Consider the following 20044-nt stretch of genomic DNA (forward strand, 5'->3'; position numbering starts at 1 on the left):
GATCAGGCGACTGATTAAGGCTGGTCGATGCAGAAAAACACCCTGGGAACGCCGAGCAAGCGATGGAATGTGAACACGGGTGGGCACGACGCGTGCCTCAAATTTGATGCAAGGCGAGTTATGTCCTGCAGAACATGCATCAACAGGCAGCGTGAGGGCATACATGCGATTGGACACAAAAATTTCTCGTGCATATGCTTTGTGTCCTGCTCGTGACTACAGCCCTGAGGCCGATCATGTGGCGTCTGCGCCCTAGATCCGTGTGATATTACGTACCCAGCGGTCCACAATCCTACATGCAATGGGTGAGGAAGCCATGGCACTGGCCATTGTCGGTCAGTGTCGTTGCAACGCTGCTACACCTTCTGGGCAGCTTGGAAAGCGTATCAGGGGCCACAAATCAGCATGACGTGAAAATCACTGCAGCATCGCTCCGGGCTAACGCAAAAGGCACGCCGCGCCATTCCATGGGCTATGCGTTTACGTGTTACTCCCCCACCTCACCGGAACAAGCTCCATCGACGAGTGATGTGGCACAGATATTCGATTCGAGCGTGGCGTTTCTAACGGATCCACGTCGAATGCTGCTTAGCAACGACCTACTGCTCTGTGAAGTTCCACTCACAGATGAATGGGGCCAAACACACACGCATATTTACGCCATGTTGGGTTCTGTCATGGTACCTCATGAGAGGTTAACAGCGCTGCGTGACGAGCATGTTTTACCGCGCGCGTCTCATCGCGTTCAAGAGGTCGATATTGCCAAAGCTGAATCAAGCCACCTCGACAACGCTCGCAGCGACGATCCGCTGCTTAGTTTTGACGAGTGGAAAGAGCAACATCTAGAACGCAAACGCAAGTCGAGGAAAAACGAAAAGGTGCGTGAGCGGGCGGCCCAGCAATCAACTACATCTTCACAGCGCTCCTTTGAGCAAGCTGCTACGCCTGCAAGTTCGACATCGTCGGGTGCCGGCATACCGCGTGCCACTTCGTCGGAATCGACCATCGCTACGGGTGGGCTAGTGAACGATACTACCGTAAAGCAAGCTAGTAAGACCCCGGCAGCACCGCCCGAATCAGGCGGTCCGCCTCATATTTACGCCGTGGAAGATGCCACGTCTGCGCTGGCCGAACTCAAGCACCGCTGGAATTATGCATCGCTGGACTGTGCCGCGATGATGCACCAGGCCAATCCGCTCGCCAAATTCGCACACGCAATATTGAGCGAGAAAAAAGACAAATACATGCTATCGCCGTGTCCCCAGTCAGCTACTCACCCGGGCGATCGCGAGTCGCGCCCGGCCCAGCAGTTTGTGGTCATCGAACTCTGCCAGCAGATTCGTGTAGATACGATTGTGTTGGCGAATCTTGAATTTTTCAGCAGCATGTTCAAGGTGTTTACTGTGCGTGTCGCGCGGTCATTGCACGCACCACCCGATGAATGGCATACGCTGGGCATGTTTCATGCGCGCAATGCGCGTGGGTTTCAAGTGTTTCAGGTATCTGACGCACCGCTGTCCTACTTCCGATTCCTGCGCATCGACTTTTTGGAACACTATGGCACGGAGTATTACTGCCCTGTGAGTCTTCTTCGTGTCTATGGCCGTAACGAGCGTGAGGATGCTGATGATGATATTTTGAACGACATCGATGATGATGACACGACAGAAGACGAAGACGCCACCCCATCGACCGAGCCAATCTTGGAACTCACAAGTACACATGCCTTGGTGGACGATCGCGTCGTAGAACGCGCATGTGTCCGCGAGCCATTCCCCGGTGTTTGGCGCTCTGTATGTGAGCGTGTTGAGCCTGTCGTGCTTCCTACCCCGCCAGCGCTCATCCAGACGCCGTCGACAGCGTTGCCACCCACCTCGCATACGTGCCAAGTGACTCAGACGCTGTCAGAAGCTAGAGATGTCCGCGTTCCGGCTCCATTTGTGATGGAATTGGCGCCTCGTACGTGTGCACTGCCATCGCCACCTACGCCTGATGTGTCACGACGGCATGCGACTGCCACGAACTCATCCGTCGAGGCCAAGAAACAGACGTCGGACTCCAAAGCGAAGCCCAAGCCCAATCAAAAGCCGGCCGGAGATACCAAGGCGGGTGGTAGTGAGTCTATCTACCGCACCATTACCAAGCGACTCTCGGCTCTCGAATCCAACACAAGCCTGAGCATGCAGTATTTGCAGCTCAGTAGTCAAAAAATGCGCGAAAAACTCATGGTGTTGGAACAGATGCAAGAAACACGACTCGCTGAATTCTTCGCTGCCATGAATGCGAGTCATGGACGCGCTTGGGAGGACAAAATTGAGCGACAAAACATCGCGTTGCAACGCGTTCTCCAAGCTTTCGAGTCGCAGCGCCTCCAGTACGAGAATGAGCAAGCACTTCTTCTCGCACGTGTCGAACACCTTACTAGCAGCGTCCGTTCTCAGAAGCGATGGGGCACGGTACAGCTACTACTCTCGCTGATGCTGCTTATGATACTAGCCTTCACTCGTGGTACCACCAACGTGGCCACGGTGGCTGGCGTCACCGAATACCCGCCTTATTTCGTACCTGACCCGCCGTCTAGTACGGCAACACCTGACGCATGCGACCACTGGGAAGAATCGCATGATGTGCTCGCTCGGCGCGAGCCTGTCACACTGACGCCAAGACCAGTTTCGTCCATCAAGTATGCACGTCGGCGATATGCTACACCCTCGCCACGTGTACGACGAACTCGGAGGCCGCTTGGACGTCTTGATACCCAAAGCCACGAATCGGCACCTGAACGGACCGACAAAGAAAATGCTCCATAATTATGTACAGTAGCTACATTTGTAAATGCCCCTCTCTAGGCATGGATGGTATCGGGTCTGGGTGGTACATGGCGTCGTACGCGGCGTGTACTCCAAATAGCAGAAAAATGATAGCACCCGCGATAGTCAGGTGCCGAACCTCTATGCGTGATGCAAAAAAGGCACCTGCCGTCACGGCCATAAGGATGCACACCATGTGAGCGAGACTCGTGCCGATGGCCACGATACTCATGCGATGCGTCGACGCAAGGATCATGGTCGTGATCTGGCTCCGATCGCCCCACTCGCCCAAAAATGACAGGGTCAGCGCCTGTGAAAATGCTGGCGTGAACAATAGGCCACACAAGTTGCGCAAGCCATCTCGAACATACAGGTAAACGCCTGCTTCCTCCGTCGGGCTCCGGGACTCTGTCACGGGGGGCGGGGGGTATGGCCCTGAGTCCGGGGCGCTAGAAGGAGAGCGCCAGTCTTGCATTTCATGTTCTTCCTCATCTTCCTGAATCTCCTCCTGCGTCTCCTTCCACTCTCGGTTGATTTCGTCGCCTTCCATGGTAAACCCTTGATACAGGGCCATGCATCCAAACCCCACAAACAAGAGCGCCGAGATCCAATGTGCGGTCCGGCGCGTCAGTAAAAAGGGCAGGATCGCGCCCATAAAGCTGGAGAGCGTTGACATAATGATCATGGCGACCCAGCAGCCCCAAAACACTGCCACGGGCGAATGGCGCATGGCGAGGATAGCACTCACCAAAAACGTCTTGTCTCCCACCTCACTGAGCGTCGTAAGCGCAAAACTTTTCCCGAGGCCATACATGTCATTCTTCGAGAGAAACATGTGCGTTAGAGCAGAATAAGCCCATGGCGCAAGGCCCTCCCTCGCGGCGGTCGTTGGCATGCGTGAGAGGTGGCTCAAAGGCGGCGAGGGATGCATAGATCAGCTGTTCGGTGCGACCACGTGGCTGAAAGTTCAAATTCTCTAGACGACGGCACTAGAGCATAGAGGAAGGGGACTCTACACGAGGGGGAGGCTGGAACGAAAGACTCGAGTGATCCACGACAGGATCATCCGCGAAGCGCGTGTGAGTGCGCGACATGGTGCGACGTCGAATGGTGGGCTCGTGGGAGGCCCTGCTAGACGAGCGAGGTAATGCGTCCTCAGGGGGAAGAGACATGGAAGGTCGAGAGGTTATCGTCTGGTCTTGCACTTCGTCATGGTGCTCCAGGTAGTGGGGGAGCATTACAGCACGGTCGACGGCACTGGGCAGGTTGCGATGACGACCACGTATCATGACAGCCACAATCACGAGTTTGGAGAGGACTGACATGTCACCCACGAGCGAGGCCGATATTTTCGTCGCACCAAAACTCATGCCGACCGTGCCGTAGGCCGATATCAGTTCGAAGATCACGCCAAATACAGACATCGTCTTGTATTCCTCAGACTCGACTTTGTTTTTTTCGCACAAGAGCACAATCCACAAAGCTAACATGACCCACCACAAGTCGTACGCGAGCTGATTGCGAATATGCGTGCCGATAAAGCGGCCCCATACAGCCTGAGACTCGGACTCGTCGGTCTGTTCAGATGGTTCCTCGACGAACAGCGAGCGATCTTCGTACACATTGGTGCTGCGCATGGTCATCATGAGAGGGAACGCAGCAATGTACATCATCACCACTTCTAGCAGGCGCTCTGAGGCCGTGAGGCTTAGAATGTCGAATGTCTGGAATCCAGAGGATCGCGTCGAGACCGATTGGAAAAGCGATGAGAAGATCCATGTACCGTTGCTGGGAAAAGCATGTCTTGTCGCCAAGTCGCAGATCATGAGTAGAAACCAGTCGCTCACAGTGAGGATAAATAGGACAAACAAAAGGAACCACGTGTTGTGAGATGGGAAGAGGTAGAGATAGCAGCGCCGCGGATGGTCCAAGAGGAAAGAAAGCGTCTCATAGGTCCTGGATTGCTTGGACACACACCGGGACATGAACCAAATGACAAAGCGCAGCATGATGGGGAAGCCTGTGTTGCCGATGATGATGAGGATCATTTGGGGTACAAGCATCATATACGACTGTCGCAGAGGGTTGGAGAGACTTGAGTCGCATAGTGACATGCCAGTATTGGTCATGGAACTCACCGTCTGAAAGATCCAAAACCAAGTAGAGTTGCGAGGTGGCTTGGGCTGATCTGCCAGCACCACACGGTACTGGGCAGCGGGATCCGATGCTAGGTACGGCGCTGTGAGCACAATCACGATCGCCACACAAACGAACCAGTAGATCGGAATCAGCCATGACAGCAAGGATAAGGCACGGTATTCCACACCACCGAGCTCGCGGCGCTGAGCGGACGTCAGGTTGCGAAAGTGAGAGTTGCCTGTGACGAGCGCGTCAAAGGTGAGGTAAGGAGCAAACTTGGTCGTTGTGTCTTTGTCATTGTCCGTCAACGGTCGTGACATGGTCATGGTCCGCGCAGCCGGCATCCGTGTACGGTGACGCAGGGAGGTCATTTCCACGAGCGACAAGGCAAAGTCGAACACGGAAGGAAATCCACCGAGACCAGTATCGCGCTTTTTGGTCATAGTGCGATGCAAGGCTTGGCCAGGAAGCTTGGTGAAGTCAGTGGACTCTGGTTCCGGCTCGTCCAACTCGGTGTCGGGTGCAGAGTCGGCGCCTACCTGCCAAGTACGTGCATGTGTCAGCGGGATGGCGTGCGTCATGGAATCGTGCCGGCCCATGGTAGGCGCCACGGTGTGCGTGGGTTTGAGGTTGAGGTTCGTGTGCCAAAGATCCGAGGGGCGGCGGAGGGGGGCATCGCCGAAGGACAACCGGCGAAGCTTGGTCTTGTTCTGTGAGGAAGGGGGCTGATCAGCGATGCGCACGGAGGCATCCGCAGACGAGCGATGCTCTTGCAAGATGCTCTCCGGCTCTGGATTCGACACCATCGTAGTGTGTTGCCCCGTGGGGTTCACTTGGACGGCGGGGCCCTGCACCCGCTGAATCATGCCTGCATGGAGCTTGGGCTTCTGTGTCGGCTTGCGCGACGTCGCATTCGCTGGATCTGGATGACTCGTCGTGGGAAAGTGGAAGAAGCGACGGATGCGCTTGATATCGTCCTGCAGCTCTTGTTGCTCGCGTGCATGCACGTCTTCGACGCGCTTTCGGAGAGTGAAGCTGCGTCCGAGCTCTCTGCGGAACTTGGCACGAAACCAATGGCGGCGAACGAGTACCGTGGTCGTGCTGACCATGATGAGGTTGCCACAGCACATGAGACAGAACAAGATGATTTGCTGCCACAGGGTCAGGTCACTCACCGGCACGGAAACGAGACCCGTCACTGTCATCGCTGAGGCGCACATAAAAAGGCAGTCGATGTACGGGATATAGTGATCCTTGGGATTCGATGCATACATGATCGCGGACCAGAACATGATCATAACGATAAAGTACATCATATGAACCCGAAAATAGTTGAGGTACATATCAGACCAGCGCGCCATACGCGTCGCAAAGCGCTTGATCCCGCGATGAACAGACGCGCGGCTCATGTGCGGGCGACTCACACACAGGAGGCTGTGTGGCAAGAAAAAGGTGCACGCTACTGGAAAAATACGACCGCCCACGTCCTAGAGGCCCAGCCGCAGCAGGCATCCCTGGGGCGATCGCCGCCACTCCACATCGCAGGTCGATCGCCTACGGTCTCCACGTGGCACAGGCTAGGAAGAGGGTCGCGCGCCGGCCGCGGTGCCGTCCACGCGGGTGTGGTCGGAGGCGCGTGGCGCAGCCTCGTACACAATAGAGGCGGGCCCGCTGCGCTGAAGTAGGCGCGACTCGCCGCGGAAGCCGAGGTACGAGATGGACGTGTGTGCATCGGCGACGCCGCGCTCTGTGCCGAGGCATCCAGGTATGTAGAGTGTGAGCGACTGCACATCGGGGAACCGCGCTGCGAGTAGGGGGATTTCCACGACATCAGACGACTCGGGAATCGATGTCAGCTTCTGGAGCGGCTTGGGCGTCTCATTCGCTGCGTCCCCAAAGTCGAGCGCCTCGGTGTTTTTGTACAGGTGTATAGCGCGGGGCGTGGCATGACCCGGCCCTGATCGCAGAAGCAGCGAGCGCAGGCGTACACTGCCGGTGAAAGGCACATACACCATCAGCTCGTCGTCCACGTCCGACTCGAGCAGAGGCGAGTCGCTCATACGCTGATCGTACGGCCTGATAATGTGGGCGGCAGATCCCGTCTGCTTCTCGTTCAGGGCCGTGACTTGCTCGCGATCTACATCGAGAAACAGGATGTCCTGCTGCCCCTCGCCAGCCTTGACGTGATCGGCATCGTCGTGGCCATGGTGGTGCTCGTGTCCACAGCCGGCGGCCATGACAGAAGGTGTGGAGGAAGCGGAGCCAGCTATGTCGGGGCGTCGAGGGCATGGGCTTCCTCGAGACGCCGCGCTACGGCCGCACGGTGACTGCGGTTCTTGAGATGGATTTCAAAGTTGGTGAGAGACTCGGACGGCCCAGGCTTGTACACTTTGCCTGGGCAGTCTGTGCATTTGATGCGCCAAACGTCGTCGTCCGACGGCGCTGGCGAGCGGGCATGCAGATGCAGGTGGAAGCGGTCCATGGGGTACTTGGCGCGGCACGCATGGACAGCATGCACGAGCCATGCAGGCGGTGAGGCACCCGCCGGCGCACCGGCCTGAGCGTCGCCAAGCTTCGCGTCATACTCGCCGTCCTCCGCCAGGAGAGCCTCGTGCTCGAAGGCATCGCGTCGTTGCCGGTGGTGCGCAGGATCGCGCGAGTACGTCACACTCGGCACGCGTCGGTGCCGGTGGAAGTACTTGCCACACGGACCACACAGCGACTTTTCGCCCAGCGGCCCCTTGCGACGAGCTGGCATCAGCGAGCCTGGCACGCCACAGTTGGAGCAGTGCCACTCGCCGTGATGCATGATGGGCTGCTGCCGTTCCAAGTCTTCCGGGCGCACATGACGTAAGATCGGCGCCTCGGTCGGCGCGCGGTGTGGCGCAGCCGGTGCCGGCGGTACCTGTCCCAGCCGCGGCTGCGCACGGTGCACAGGCGCCTCGCGGCCGCGTGGATACAGGAAAAACATCTCGTACCAGTCGTGCCTGATGCGCTTGGCCGGCGCAGGGAGCTCGTCGGGGCCGGGACTCGCGTCGTGCTGAGCCGCAGACGAGAGGTGCGCCGCGGCGGCGGCCGCGGCGCGTCGCGCATGCATGGGCCGCTCCGCCTCCGGCACAGCGCCCTGGAAGCCATACAGCGGAACAGAGCGGATCGTGCGCTGTGGCTCTATGTCCACGTTGTGTGCTCCGCGGCGGCCCTTGGTTTGTCGCCGCTTCCGGCGCATGTCGCGCTCATGCTCGCGCTCCAAGTGCATGACTTCGACGGCATTGAGCTGGACCAGCTTCGGCGTAAAAGCATCGACCATGTCGCGCTGCCGCGCCGCCTGCGACGGTGGAATGGCCGGCAGGAAGCTAGGGCGGATATCGTCCTCGACGCCATCAAGCGACTGGTGGGGGTAGCCGACGATCGCGAGCCAGCGGAGATACGCCGCCACTTGCTCACGGATCGAGTGGGCAATGGCCGTCTTGAATTCGCCCGCCAGGCCGAGATCAGCCGTGAAGGCCTCGGCAAAGCGCTCGGCGGCGAGAGAGTCGGCCGTCGCGATATCCCACTCAAACTGATCCACCAGATGCGTCGCGCCCACGATGATATCAATTTTGATCAGCACGCGCAGCTCGTCTTCTGCGTCGCATGCCTGGGTATCTGTGGGTGTGGACACGGCATCGGGCTCCTGCGAGCGCAAGCGACGCCACGCATCGGCATCCGACTCGGTCAGACGCCCGCGCGTATCGTCGTGCTCACTCGTGGAGCTCATACGCAGAGCCATGGTCGTGGCAAACTCATTCACCTGCGTCTGTACGGCCGTCTTGATCAGCTCCATAAACACTTGCGACGGCACGCCCAAATCCTCGCAGATAGACGCAGCGAACAAGTCCAGGGACGCCTCGTCCTCGACGGCATTCCACATGAACGTATCACGCAGCTTGTACGGATCATGCTCAATGTCCAGGCGAATCGGAACGAGCGTCTCGGGCATCGCAGCGAGGCGCTCACTCCATTGCAGCTTCGGACGCAACTCATGCTGCCGCTGCTTTTGCGCAGGATATAGGATCTGCAGCGGCTCGGTGCGGGGTGACGACTCAGTGACGCGGCGCTGCCACCACGGTATCGGCCGCTGAGCGCGCATCAAGTGCTTCATGCGCGCTTGGAGCTCCTGCTCCATCGCCTGGTCTTGGCGCCGACGTAGCTGATCGTACGCGGCGTCCTTCTCCATCGTAGCTCGCAAGTCGTCTTCGTCCTTCGCCGCCATCGGCTTCCAGTCCTTGAGTTTGCGCACATGCGTGTTGCTGGGCGTAATCGGCATGCCCACCGCTGACTGAGACGGCGGCGCGCCGCCCAGCACAAACGGCTGGCCCGGGGCAAAGGTCGGCAGCTCCGGCCACGCAGGTGCCTTGGCCACAGGCGGAACATTCGCTCGTGCTGCGCTTGCCAGCGTCGCAAGCTGCGGTGGAAGCACACCCAGCGACGATGCCTCATCCAGGCGCAGGACGACGCCTTCGCCCAGACTCGCCGTGGGCGTCACGGGCATCTGAGCGCATCGCATGAACACATAGCCTAGCTGAAGCAGCGCATGGAACGGCGTGAAATGAGCATCATTCTGCGCTTTGGACGCTTGCATGGCGCGCACGAGCACCGCCTGTTGCTTTGGTACGCTCAGCGACGGCGTCCATGCGGCGGACGGCGCTGGCGGCGGGCGCGTCACGACACCAGGCACAGGCGCCGCAAAAGACGGCGCGACCGGCGCTGCCTCAGACGCAGGCGGCCGAGGCTGCCGCGGCGGTCGGCCGCGTCGCGCCCCCGACGCCTTGCCCAGAAGCGGCGGTCGGCCCACGGGACGCGAAGGGCCAGGCTGACTCGTTGTCCTCCGCACGGTGGGCTTGGTATCTGCGTGCGAAAAGGTATGCGACGTGGACGCCTGGCTCATCCAGGCAGGATTGATCGTGCCGCTCTCCACAGCGGCTGGTGGACGCGGCGGCATCCACGGCGGCGTGGGTGTCGTATAGGCCGTGGGCGCCACGGAAGGCACGCCCACGTCGTTGGAGGCTGGCGACTGTCGCGATGGCGCATCACGTTCATTCCACGCACTACTGCCCTGGGCAGCATGCGGCGTCGGTAGCATCACACGCGTCAACCCACCGGTGGTAGGCAGACGACCGACGTCGTTCGTCATCCCACGACGCCACGCGCACCAGGCGCTGACGTTGTGGATCACGTGATAGCATGCGCGAAGCGTATACGAGGGCATCTATGAGGGGGTGTCGGACGGCAGCGGCGCTGGCTCCTGACGACGTTTTTGGAGGCGGCGCTGGTGCTTGTCCCACGCCTCGAGGGCGGCACGGCGACGACGCAGACCGTCTTCGCCCGCCTTGCTCAGCACGCCCATGACAAGCTCTGCTACGCGCGGCGAGTCGTCGTTCGCCGGGATCGCGTACGTCACGGAGCGTGGGTCCACATTGGTATCGATGATGGCCATGGTGGGTACATGGCATTGCGTCGCTTCACGAATCGCGTGCTCATTTTCCGTGGGATTCAGCACAATGACCAGGTCCGGGCGGTAGCCTAGCGTCGACAGCTGGGTCATGTTGGGCACACTCTCGTCCTTCAGGTTTCCCTGCGTGCGCTGGCTCTGTACGCTGTACTGCGTCGCAGAGGCCAGGAGTTTCGAGGCGTTGGTGAGCACACCTGGCAGCCACCGCTCGGTGCTGACATGGAATCCATTCGCGCCCAGGCGCTCAACCGCAGAGCGAATCGAGGGACGCAAGTCCGGACGTGTGCCGACAATGAGCACAACACCGTCGTTTTCCGTGATACCACGAACGACCTGGGCAGCGCGGCGAAGCGCTGGCAGCGTCGCGCGCTCGACATCGATCACGGCCATGCCGTGGCGGTAGCCATACAGAAGCGGCTCAAAGCTGCGCTTGACATGCTGCTTAGCATGGCCCATTTGCGCAGTCGCCGCCAACAGGTGGGACAGCGTGAGTTGGTGCGCTTCCAGCGGCTGCGTCCGCACCTTGAACGGACGGAAGGAGGTATCACGAGTTTGTGTGCTGGCCAAGCCAGCCATATCCATCATCATCGCGCGCCTCATGCGGCGGATGCGGCGCTCGAGGGCATCATGGGCGCCCTCCGGGTCCTGTGCCGCCAGCTGGGCCTGGGTTTGTTCGCGACTGACCTGCACGGCCTCGGCATCCGCTTGCGGCACGTCGATGGGCTCCTCGGGGATCAAAAATCCTGCGTTCATTTCCTGCGCGGATGAGAACATCCGGGCGAGCCGCGGCGCGCGCCACGCGGCGCGCGAAAGACGCGCTGTCGATGCCATCGGATGGAGATGCAGCAGCAGCAGCAGCAGCGGCTGGCGGAGGGGAGGCTCGACGTCTTCTTCTTGCGTCGGCCGAGATTCGGCCGAGACAGCCGCAGTCGAGCGCCTTGGTTGGTGTAGGCGGGCGGGGTGAGAAAAAAAAGGCGAGCAGCGAAGAAAACGAGCAGAGCTCGAACCTGGGTTTCCAACGGACCTCGAAGCTACAAGCATGTCGGCGGAAGTGCCTTCTACGAACGACTCGAACGTGTACGAGGGTGCCATTGGTATTGACCTTGGTACGACCTACTCGTGTGTTGGCTGGTGGACCAACGAGCGTGTTGAGATCATTGCCAACGACCAGGGTAACCGCACGACGCCCTCGTACGTCGCTTTCACGGAGAACGAGCGTCTGATTGGTGATGCCGCCAAGAACCAGGCTGCTATGAACCCTCGTCAGACGGTGTTTGACGCCAAGCGCCTGATCGGCCGTCGCTTTGACGACCCTGACGTGAAGAAGGACATGCAGTCGTGGCCCTTCACGGTGGTGGACAAGGACGGCAGCCCTGTCATTGAGGTCGAGTACCTCGGTGAGAAGAAGCAGTTTGCCCCGCAGGAGATCTCGTCGATGGTGCTGCTGAAGATGAAGGAGGTGGCCGAGGCCAAGATCGGCAAGGAGGTGAAGAAGGCCGTCGTTACGGTGCCCGCCTACTTTAACGACTCGCAGCGTCTGGCCACGAAGGATGCAGGTATGTATACGAGTTGTCTCGCTCGCGACGATTATGCGAAATATTCCATGCTAAGTCTGATGTCTCTGAGGACAAAGCCATATATTCGGCATGCTGAATGAGCGGCGAGGAGACGCTGTGTGGACGGTACTAACCGGCAGGTGCGATTGCGGGTCTGGATGTGCTCCGTATCATCAACGAGCCCACGGCTGCTGCCATTGCGTACGGTCTGGACTCGAAGTCGAGCCAGGAGAAGAACGTGCTCATTTTCGACCTGGGTGGTGGTACGTTTGATGTGTCGCTGCTCAACATCACCGGTGGTGTGTTTGCCGTCAAGGCCACGGCGGGTGACACGCACCTGGGTGGTGAGGACTTTGACAACACGCTGCTCGAGCACTTCAAGAAGGACTTTGAGCGCAAGAACAAGGTCGACATGTCGAACGATGCCCGTGCGCTCCGCCGCCTGCGCAGCGCCTGTGAGCGTGCCAAGCGTACGCTGTCGAGTGTGACGCAGACGAGCGTGGAAGTGGACTCGCTGTTCCAGGGCATTGACTTCCAGGCCAACATTACGCGTGCGCGCTTTGAGGAGATCAACGCCGCTGCGTTCAAGGGCACGCTGGAGCCTGTGGCCAAGGTGCTGAAGGACTCCAAGATCCCGGCGGACAAGGTCGACGATATTGTGCTGGTCGGTGGCTCGACGCGTATCCCCAAGATCCAGTCGCTTGTGTCGGAGTTCTTTGGTGGTCGTCAGCTGAACAAGTCGATCAACCCTGACGAGGCCGTGGCCTACGGTGCTGCGGTGCAGGGTGCCGTGCTCACGAACCAGACGAGCGACAAGACGGCCGACCTGCTCCTGCTCGATGTGGCGCCCCTGTCGCTCGGTGTGGCCATGCAGGGCGACATGTTTGGTGTGGTCGTGCCGCGCAACACGCCGATCCCGACGAACAAGACGCGTGTGTTTACGACCGTCGAGGACAACCAGACGCAGGTCACGTTCCCTGTGTACGAGGGTGAGCGCACGCAGTGCAAGGACAACCGCCTGCTCGGTGAGTTTGAGCTCACGGGCATTCCGCCCATGCCGCGTGGCCAGGCCGAGCTCGTGTGCACGTTTGAAGTGGACGCGAACGGTCTGCTGAAGGTGTCGGCTATGGACAAGGCCTCGGGCCGCAAGGCGAACATCACGATCACGAACTCGGTCGGCCGTCTCAGCTCGACGGAGATTGAGCAGATGATCAAGGACTCGGAGACGTTCAAGAACGCCGACAAGGAGTTCCAGGCGAAGCACGACTCGCGCAACGACCTCGAGGCGTACGTGCACTCGGTCGAGAGCACCGTGTCGAACCCCGCCGCGACGTTCAAGCGCGCTGCCAAGATCCAGATTGAGCAGGAGCTGGCCAAGGCCATGGAGCTCCTCGAGGTCGAGGACGCCAGTGCCGACGACTACCGCCGCGCCTCGCTGCGCCTCAAGCGCTCCGTGCAAAAGGGTCTCTCGGGCGGCCGCTAATTCCATAGCGAAAAAGACAGAGCCTATGGCCGTTTCTATCCTCCCGGCTGCAGCACGCGCTGCAGCGCCGCGTGCGTCTGCAGCGTGCGCCATGGCCCGGCCGCGACGATGCGGCCGGCCTCCAGCACCACGACGCGGTCGCACTGCCGCATGACGTGCACGTCGTGCGTCACCACCACGGCCGTACTGTCCGTCGCGCGCAGATGCGACAGGATCTGATCGCGCGTCGCATGATCCAGCGCGGACGTCGGCTCGTCCAGCAGCCAGAGGCAGGCGCGGCGCGCAAACGCCCGCGCCCACTCGATCCGCTGCGCCTGTCCACCGCTGAGCGACGTCGACGTGCCCAGCCGCGTCGCGTACTGCGCCGGGAGCGCCTCGATAAACGCGTGCGCACATGCCTGCTGCGCCGCCAGCACGAGCGCATCGTGGGCGATGGGCCGTCCCGCGGCGATGTTGTCCGCGACCGTGGCGGGGAAGAGCGTCGGATGCTGCGCCACGACAGCTAGCGACGAGCGCAGATGCGCCGAGTCCATCGCAGCGAGGCGGTGGTGGTCCATGTACACCGACCCCTGCTGCGGCTCGTACAGCCGCTGCAAGAGCGCCAGCAGCGTCGTCTTGCCACTCCCCGAGCGGCCCACAAGCGCGATCTTCTCGCCCGGCGTCACATGCAGGCTCACGTCCGTCAGCAGCGGCGCGGCGCCGTACGAAAACGACACATGCTCCAGCGACACATGCCCCCACGCCAGCTCGGGCGTCTCGGTGCCGTGCCAGTCACTCGCCGCCTCCTCCCGCAGCATCGCCAGGCGGCGCACGCGGCCCAGCGCCGGCAGGCACTGTCCGGCGACGGGCATCACCGACGCCGCACTCGCCGCATACGCCAGTGTGAACACGAGCGGACTCAGCACGTCCAACACACGGCGCACATCGTACGTGCCGAGCGTCAGCAGCACGGCGCCCAGCGCATACAGGACCGCCTCCGCCGTGTACATGATCGCATCGCCCAGACCCGCGCCACATGCCACCGCCGTCGCCGTGCGCAGGCCCGCGACATACGCACGCTCCGCGGCGCCCAGCGCCTCGGTCTCCAGCAGCGCATCGAGGCCCATCGCACGCACCGCGCGCTGCTGCCGCACATAGTCATACACACGCTCCGCGGCCGTCGTCCGCGCGTGCATCGCTGCGCCCTCGCGCCGCGCAAGCCATGCGCCATGCACGCCCTGCGCTACGACGCCCACCAGCAGCAGGGCGCACGCACACAGCGTCAGGTGCCAGCCACGCACGATGGACCACACGAGCGCCCCCACGCCCATCGCCAGCAAGACCGCGCCCTGGCCGACCATCTCACTCACCAACAGCCGCGCATCGTCCGCCTCCTTGACGATATGCGCCGTCAGCGTACTGGGCGCCTCTTTGTCGTAGAACGTGCAGTCCTGCGCAAGCAGCATGCGCATGGCGTACAGCCTCACACGCTGCATCCAGTGCGTCGCCAGCATGTCCATCACCACGAGGCGCGCGCCCTTGCACAGGCCATCGGCGACCGCGAGACCCGCCGTCGCGCCCAGCAGGCCGCCCGCGAGCGGCGCGTGCTGAGCCACCGCCACAAGCACCTGCGTCAGGCACAGAGAAAACGCAGGCACGGTGATCCCCGACACGACGCACAGAAGCAGCGCGGCGCAGAACCACACACGCGACGGCAACGTACGCCACATCCACCCGAGCGCATGCGGCAGCGAGAGCGGCTGCACAGGCGCATCGTCGATCGCCTCCGCCTTCTCATCGAGCAGCGCAGCAGGCGGCGCGCGAGCCACGTACGACGGCGGCCTTGTCTCGTACGAGATGGGCGCATACGACAGCGACCGCATCGGCCCATGCTCCACGACACGGCCGTCGGACATGACATGCACATACTCATCCGGGGCCACGAGCGACAGGTCATGCGTGATGATGATCGTCGTCTGGTCCTGACGCCACGCCTTGATCGCCGCGTGGATCGAGAGCGCTGTCGCATGATCCAGCGCAGACGTCGCCTCGTCCAGCACAAGCACCGGCGCATCCAACATGAGAGCACGCGCCAGGGCTACGCGCTGCTGCTGGCCGCCACTGAGCGAGACGCCCCGCGTGCCGAGCATGGTGTCGAGGCCATGCGGCAGCGCACGCACGACAGACGTCAACTGCATCGCCGCACACACCGCCTCGAGTCGCTCCGGCGCCACGGGATGCGGCGCGAGATTCTCGCGCAGGCTCCGCTCCAGTATGAGCGGCTCCTGGCGGACACACACGACATGCGCACGGTACGCGGCACACGCGCGAATGTCGACGCCATCGATCAACACGCGGCCCTCAACAGGGTCGTACAGCCGCGCCACAACGGCCGCGATGGAGCTCTTGCCCGAGCCACTCGGGCCCACCAAGTACGTCGTGCCCTCCAGCTTCATCGACACGTCGCGCAACACACGCACATCCGGCCGCGCGGGATACGACAGGCTCACACGCTGCAGCGACAGGCGCCCCTGCACCGTCGGCAGCGGCTGCGGAGCAGGCGCGATCCTGCTCGTCGTCACGCAGCTGAGCCTTAGACGCTCCAGCCGCGACGCCGCTCCGACGCCACGCTCTAGCGCCGCTAGGCGCTGCAGAATCGTCTGCAGCTGGCTCATCGCCACGAGGCACGCAAGAAACGTGCTAAGCACGTCCGCCGCGTCAGCCTGGCCATGGCGCACCAGCACCATGCCGTAGCCAAAGCCCTGCAGAAAGGTCAAAAGACTCACCGCCGCGCCCAGCCCCAGCCGCACACCCAGCACCAGCGTCCAGCGCGAATGCCACCGACGGTACACGGCCGCACAGGCCGTCAGCGCGTCCATCTGAGCGCGCTCCCACGTGTACGCCTTGATGAGCTGGATCGCCGACAGGCACTTTTCCACCAGCGTCGATAGCTCACGCGTTTGCTGCCGCGTCCGCGCTTCGAGTGGCGCGGCCATAGCATCGCCCACGGCCGTGATGATCACGACGAGAGGAAGCGTAGCGTAGATGACCAGCGTAAGCTTCCACTGCCGCGTCAGCGAGAACACCGTCGATAGCAGCATCGTCGCGAAATGCCGCGCCATGCCACCCACATGAATGCCCATAGCGAGACGCACGTCGTCCGTCTCACTCGCATACATCGTCAAAAGGCCCGCTGCGCCCGTATCCGACTCGAGACTCATACCCAGGTCGAACCAGCTGACGTCCTTGCGCACAATCGCAGCTATGATCGAAGATCGCCAGGCGCGCGCGCCGCGCTCACCGATCACGAGCCACACGTACGTATCGAGCGCACGTAAGAGAAGCGCGGCGCCCGCCAGTCCCACGAGGCCCACGCAGTCATCACGCATCGTGTCGAGGAGCACCGCCGACGCATCGACGCGGCTCGAGTCATACTCGCCCAACGCGCGAAACGCACGGCCCAGCACGTACGACATACTGATGGGAATGGCGCCACACGCCAGCGCCAGCACGATGCCAGGCACCATGAGCCCAAGTTCCGTCCAGCGCAGCGGTGCATACAGCCGCCGAAGAGAGCGACGCAGTGGTGGCACCTGCATGCGCCAGGCTGCCTCCGCCTCCTTCTCGGAGGACAGCGACACGGGACTCACCGATCGCTTCACCTCGGCATGCGTCGGGCCTGGTACATGCCAGCCAGGCGTGCACAGGCCACTGGATGGGATGGACACCTTTTCCGTGCAGTCATCCACATCCAGCGGGGCTGGGACGGTTGAGCAGCGCATGCGCAGCGCCAGCCGATCGCTCGACGGCCGGCATTGTTATAGGCACAGGCACCGCGCCGTTTCATTGTCCAGCCCAGGCTTCTTTGTTCGCACGCTCCACACAAAGAGACGCGCGTCGTGCATAGACAACACACCTCCATCGTCATGATACAGAACACGCTATTTACAAGACATCTCGCGCCATACGGAACGACTCATTCACCTCATACGCCGGTACCTTCGCAGGATGGTCCCAGTCATGATAGCTGGGCATGGTCATGGGCATGGTACTGTACATGGGGCCGCCCGATATGGGGCTGTGCAGAGAGAGCTCCGACATGGACGTCGAGGGTGTGGGCCGTAGACTGGAGCCAAGCGAGTGAGGGGTGGTGATCGACAAGTTCGACGCATTCGTCGTCGAATAAAACGACGACCATGACACAGCAGGAGACGGGCCATACATGCCAGCCATGGCTGCCGCTGGATAGTACGCCGGCTGCGTCGCGATAGCCGCCATGCTCGGAGCCGGCGTCACGTTCTGCACAGCCGGCGCCGATCGCTGCGACGGCATAGACGACCGAGCTAGCGAGCGCGACCAGCGCTGCATGCTGCTAGCGCTCCACTCATGGCTCTCAGAGCGGTGGTGCCGCGACATGGGCATACCGCTGCTAGAATAGGTCCAGTAATCAGGGCGCAGACTAAGACACCGCCTGTGTGTCCTGCGACGCGCAGCCGGCGAGCTTGACGACTTGCCCGCAGGTGAGCGAGTGGGCGTGCTGCTCGTGCTAGCCACGGGCACGGAAAGACGCGTTCGCTTCAAGTCATCAAGCGTCACACTCGGAGCACCGTACCGTTCTAGCTCCAACGCAAAGGCACTCAGCTCCTCGGACGACACACGCAAGTCCAAGTCCAAGTACATAAACAGCTCGCGCTCCATTTGATTCACTTCGTGCAGCGAGAATAAGCTCTGACTGACAATCACCCATGATTTGTTATTGTAGGCATCATCACACAGCATTTTACACGCCAGCATAAACGACGAAATAAACAGCCGGTGGCCTGAGGACCCACGGGCCACGGGATATTGCGTCTTGAGCCGCTTGAGAAGGAGTAGTGCAAAGTACACTACCGCCATAGGCAAACGAGTTCGATACAAGGCATACGCGACAAAGTATGACAGGCGCGGCGCATGCCTCGTCTGGGACGAGGGGCTTTCAACAGCAGCTGCCATAGAATCTTGCGTACAAGAAAAGAGCGCCATGATCATCCGCTCAATGGCTTCAGAGATCTGGCGATGACCATAATAGCGGTCCTCGAGCATAGCATGGTCCGACACACTCTTGGGGATGCGCATATCTTGCGACTCCAGCTGAGGTGTGGCAGGCGCAGGGGATGCAGCAGAGGCAGTTGCCCCGGGTGAAATATAGCTGGCCATACTACAATGGACAGGAGGTGACACCGACGCACGAAAATGTGTCAATGTAGGTGACAGTGACGCTAAACAAGGGTTGTTGTGGTGGCGAGTGTTGGCACGCTGAGGCCGCCGAATTCGTTCACAATCTTCTCATTTGGCTGTCGTCCTGCCACCCTGTCTGACAGACATGCAGCCTACGTTCCTGGCATGTACCCTCCACATCACAGCCGATTGCGGTGCTCTACCGAGTTTTTTTGCTGAGTCATCTATGCATCATGACCTCCTTGCATGCCTGTCAGCCATTGAGCGGGCTCGACTCGTTCCGGTTTCGTCAGAAAAATCGAGGGTGGAGAGCCATGGCCCTGGCGGTGTCGCACACCTGCATGTGATCGAGATTGGCATGCACAGCAACATTGGGTGTTGTACGCATGCATACAACCCCACAAATGTGCCGGCCATGTTGGTGTCGAGCCGTTCCATTCTCGTAAGATACCTCACCGGCATGCGCATGAACCGCACATAGCTTATTTGCGCCGCATATTAATTCCAAGCACGTGGCTAATGGAAGGAAGAGTGCCAGACCCAGGGGTGTCAGTGTGGAAGTGGGCGGGTCCCAGAGCTTGAGGCTGGGCTTGATGCGCTCGCTAGAGCCATCCTCCCTCTCAAGTTTCAGGCACGCTAGCGCTATGCTTTCGGAACAGATGTCGTCCATACCCGTCATGCATCACGATCTACTGGAAAAAAGGGGCATGATTTTCTGAATGGATCATGACATGGCAGCTTCAAATAGATGGGTAGGAGAAGCAAAGGCGTCATGTCCCTCTTGTGTCGTATGCGCTGTCGCTGTCATACTCCTGCCGCGGGTTCTCTCGGAATGGACGCGCCACTGGAAGGGGAATGAAATGCTTTGATCGATGGACGTGTACTATACGTTGTGGTGAGACACTCTGTGGGTCGATAGCGCATGGCTAAGTGAACGTGGACAGATGGTTTCATGCTGCCAGGATTTCGTACGATACTGTCATAGGGATGCGTGATACAGTGTATGTTGCGCGCAAAATTGTGCTGTCCACAAATGTGGCCGAATTTTTGCTCGCACGATCCACTTCACTACGGCGCCAATTCAACGTTCACTCTGAACATTTCCTCTGTTCCACCGGTTAGCAGTTGTCTGCGACAATCAATGTATACTAGCGCTGGATAAATTAGCATGTCCCAGACTCATCTGATGTGCACCATGCAGCCAAAGATGAGGCGGTCTTTTCCTCTCAACTCTTGATGACCATCGAAGAAAGGTGAATGGCAATGAAAAGTATGGCAGGGTCTTGCATCTATGGTAGAGGCGTCAGCCTGCTAAAGTCCATCATGACTCTTTGTAAAGTGACATGGTATCACGTACGCGCCATCCATC

At 60.5% G+C, this 20044-nt stretch overlaps 9 protein-coding genes across 9 annotated transcripts; 2 read left to right on the plus strand and 7 right to left on the minus strand.

Moving 5' to 3' along the window:
• Positions 1 to 296: 296 nt before the first annotated feature.
• Positions 297 to 2810, plus strand: MRET_2472 (Sad1 UNC domain protein; the record flags this gene model as incomplete). Its single annotated transcript, XM_027629099.1, has 1 exon — positions 297 to 2810. One exon carries the CDS (start codon positions 297 to 299, stop codon positions 2808 to 2810), a length of 2514 nt encoding a protein of 837 aa, XP_027484930.1.
• A 13-nt stretch (positions 2811 to 2823) lies between these two features.
• Positions 2824 to 3705, minus strand: MRET_2473 (vacuole protein; the record flags this gene model as incomplete). Its single annotated transcript, XM_027629100.1, has 1 exon — positions 2824 to 3705. The coding sequence occupies one exon, from the start codon at positions 3703 to 3705 to the stop codon at positions 2824 to 2826; it is 882 nt and encodes a 293-aa protein (XP_027484931.1).
• Positions 3706 to 3799: 94 nt separating this feature from the next.
• MRET_2474 (potassium transport protein) lies at positions 3800 to 6358 on the minus strand (the record flags this gene model as incomplete). The annotated part of the gene is made up of 1 exon (XM_027629101.1): positions 3800 to 6358. One exon carries the CDS (start codon positions 6356 to 6358, stop codon positions 3800 to 3802), a length of 2559 nt encoding a protein of 852 aa, XP_027484935.1.
• A 168-nt stretch (positions 6359 to 6526) lies between these two features.
• MRET_2475 (PITH domain protein) lies at positions 6527 to 7186 on the minus strand (the record flags this gene model as incomplete). The annotated part of the gene is made up of 1 exon (XM_027629102.1): positions 6527 to 7186. The coding sequence occupies one exon, from the start codon at positions 7184 to 7186 to the stop codon at positions 6527 to 6529; it is 660 nt and encodes a 219-aa protein (XP_027484936.1).
• Positions 7187 to 7215: 29 nt separating this feature from the next.
• MRET_2476 (SWI/SNF-related matrix-associated actin-dependent regulator of chromatin subfamily B member 1) lies at positions 7216 to 10122 on the minus strand (the record flags this gene model as incomplete). Its single annotated transcript, XM_027629103.1, has 1 exon — positions 7216 to 10122. One exon carries the CDS (start codon positions 10120 to 10122, stop codon positions 7216 to 7218), a length of 2907 nt encoding a protein of 968 aa, XP_027484934.1.
• A 75-nt stretch (positions 10123 to 10197) lies between these two features.
• MRET_2477 (small subunit ribosomal protein S2) lies at positions 10198 to 11271 on the minus strand (the record flags this gene model as incomplete). The annotated part of the gene is made up of 1 exon (XM_027629104.1): positions 10198 to 11271. One exon carries the CDS (start codon positions 11269 to 11271, stop codon positions 10198 to 10200), a length of 1074 nt encoding a protein of 357 aa, XP_027485146.1.
• Positions 11272 to 11479: 208 nt separating this feature from the next.
• MRET_2478 (heat shock 70kDa protein 1/2/6/8) lies at positions 11480 to 13479 on the plus strand (the record flags this gene model as incomplete). Its single annotated transcript, XM_027629105.1, has 2 exons — positions 11480 to 11996; positions 12137 to 13479. The coding sequence occupies 2 exons, from the start codon at positions 11480 to 11482 to the stop codon at positions 13477 to 13479; spliced, it is 1860 nt and encodes a 619-aa protein (XP_027484937.1).
• A 35-nt stretch (positions 13480 to 13514) lies between these two features.
• Positions 13515 to 17240, minus strand: MRET_2479 (ATP-binding cassette, subfamily B (MDR/TAP), member 1; the record flags this gene model as incomplete). Its single annotated transcript, XM_027629106.1, has 1 exon — positions 13515 to 17240. The coding sequence occupies one exon, from the start codon at positions 17238 to 17240 to the stop codon at positions 13515 to 13517; it is 3726 nt and encodes a 1241-aa protein (XP_027484928.1).
• A 163-nt stretch (positions 17241 to 17403) lies between these two features.
• On the minus strand, positions 17404 to 18654 carry MRET_2480 (cyclin; the record flags this gene model as incomplete). Its single annotated transcript, XM_027629107.1, has 1 exon — positions 17404 to 18654. One exon carries the CDS (start codon positions 18652 to 18654, stop codon positions 17404 to 17406), a length of 1251 nt encoding a protein of 416 aa, XP_027484821.1.
• Between the last annotated feature and the right edge of the window lie 1390 nt (positions 18655 to 20044).

Source organism: Malassezia restricta, chromosome IV, assembly GCF_003290485.1.
Source record: "Malassezia restricta chromosome IV, complete sequence".
NCBI lineage: Eukaryota > Fungi > Basidiomycota > Malasseziomycetes > Malasseziales > Malasseziaceae > Malassezia > Malassezia restricta.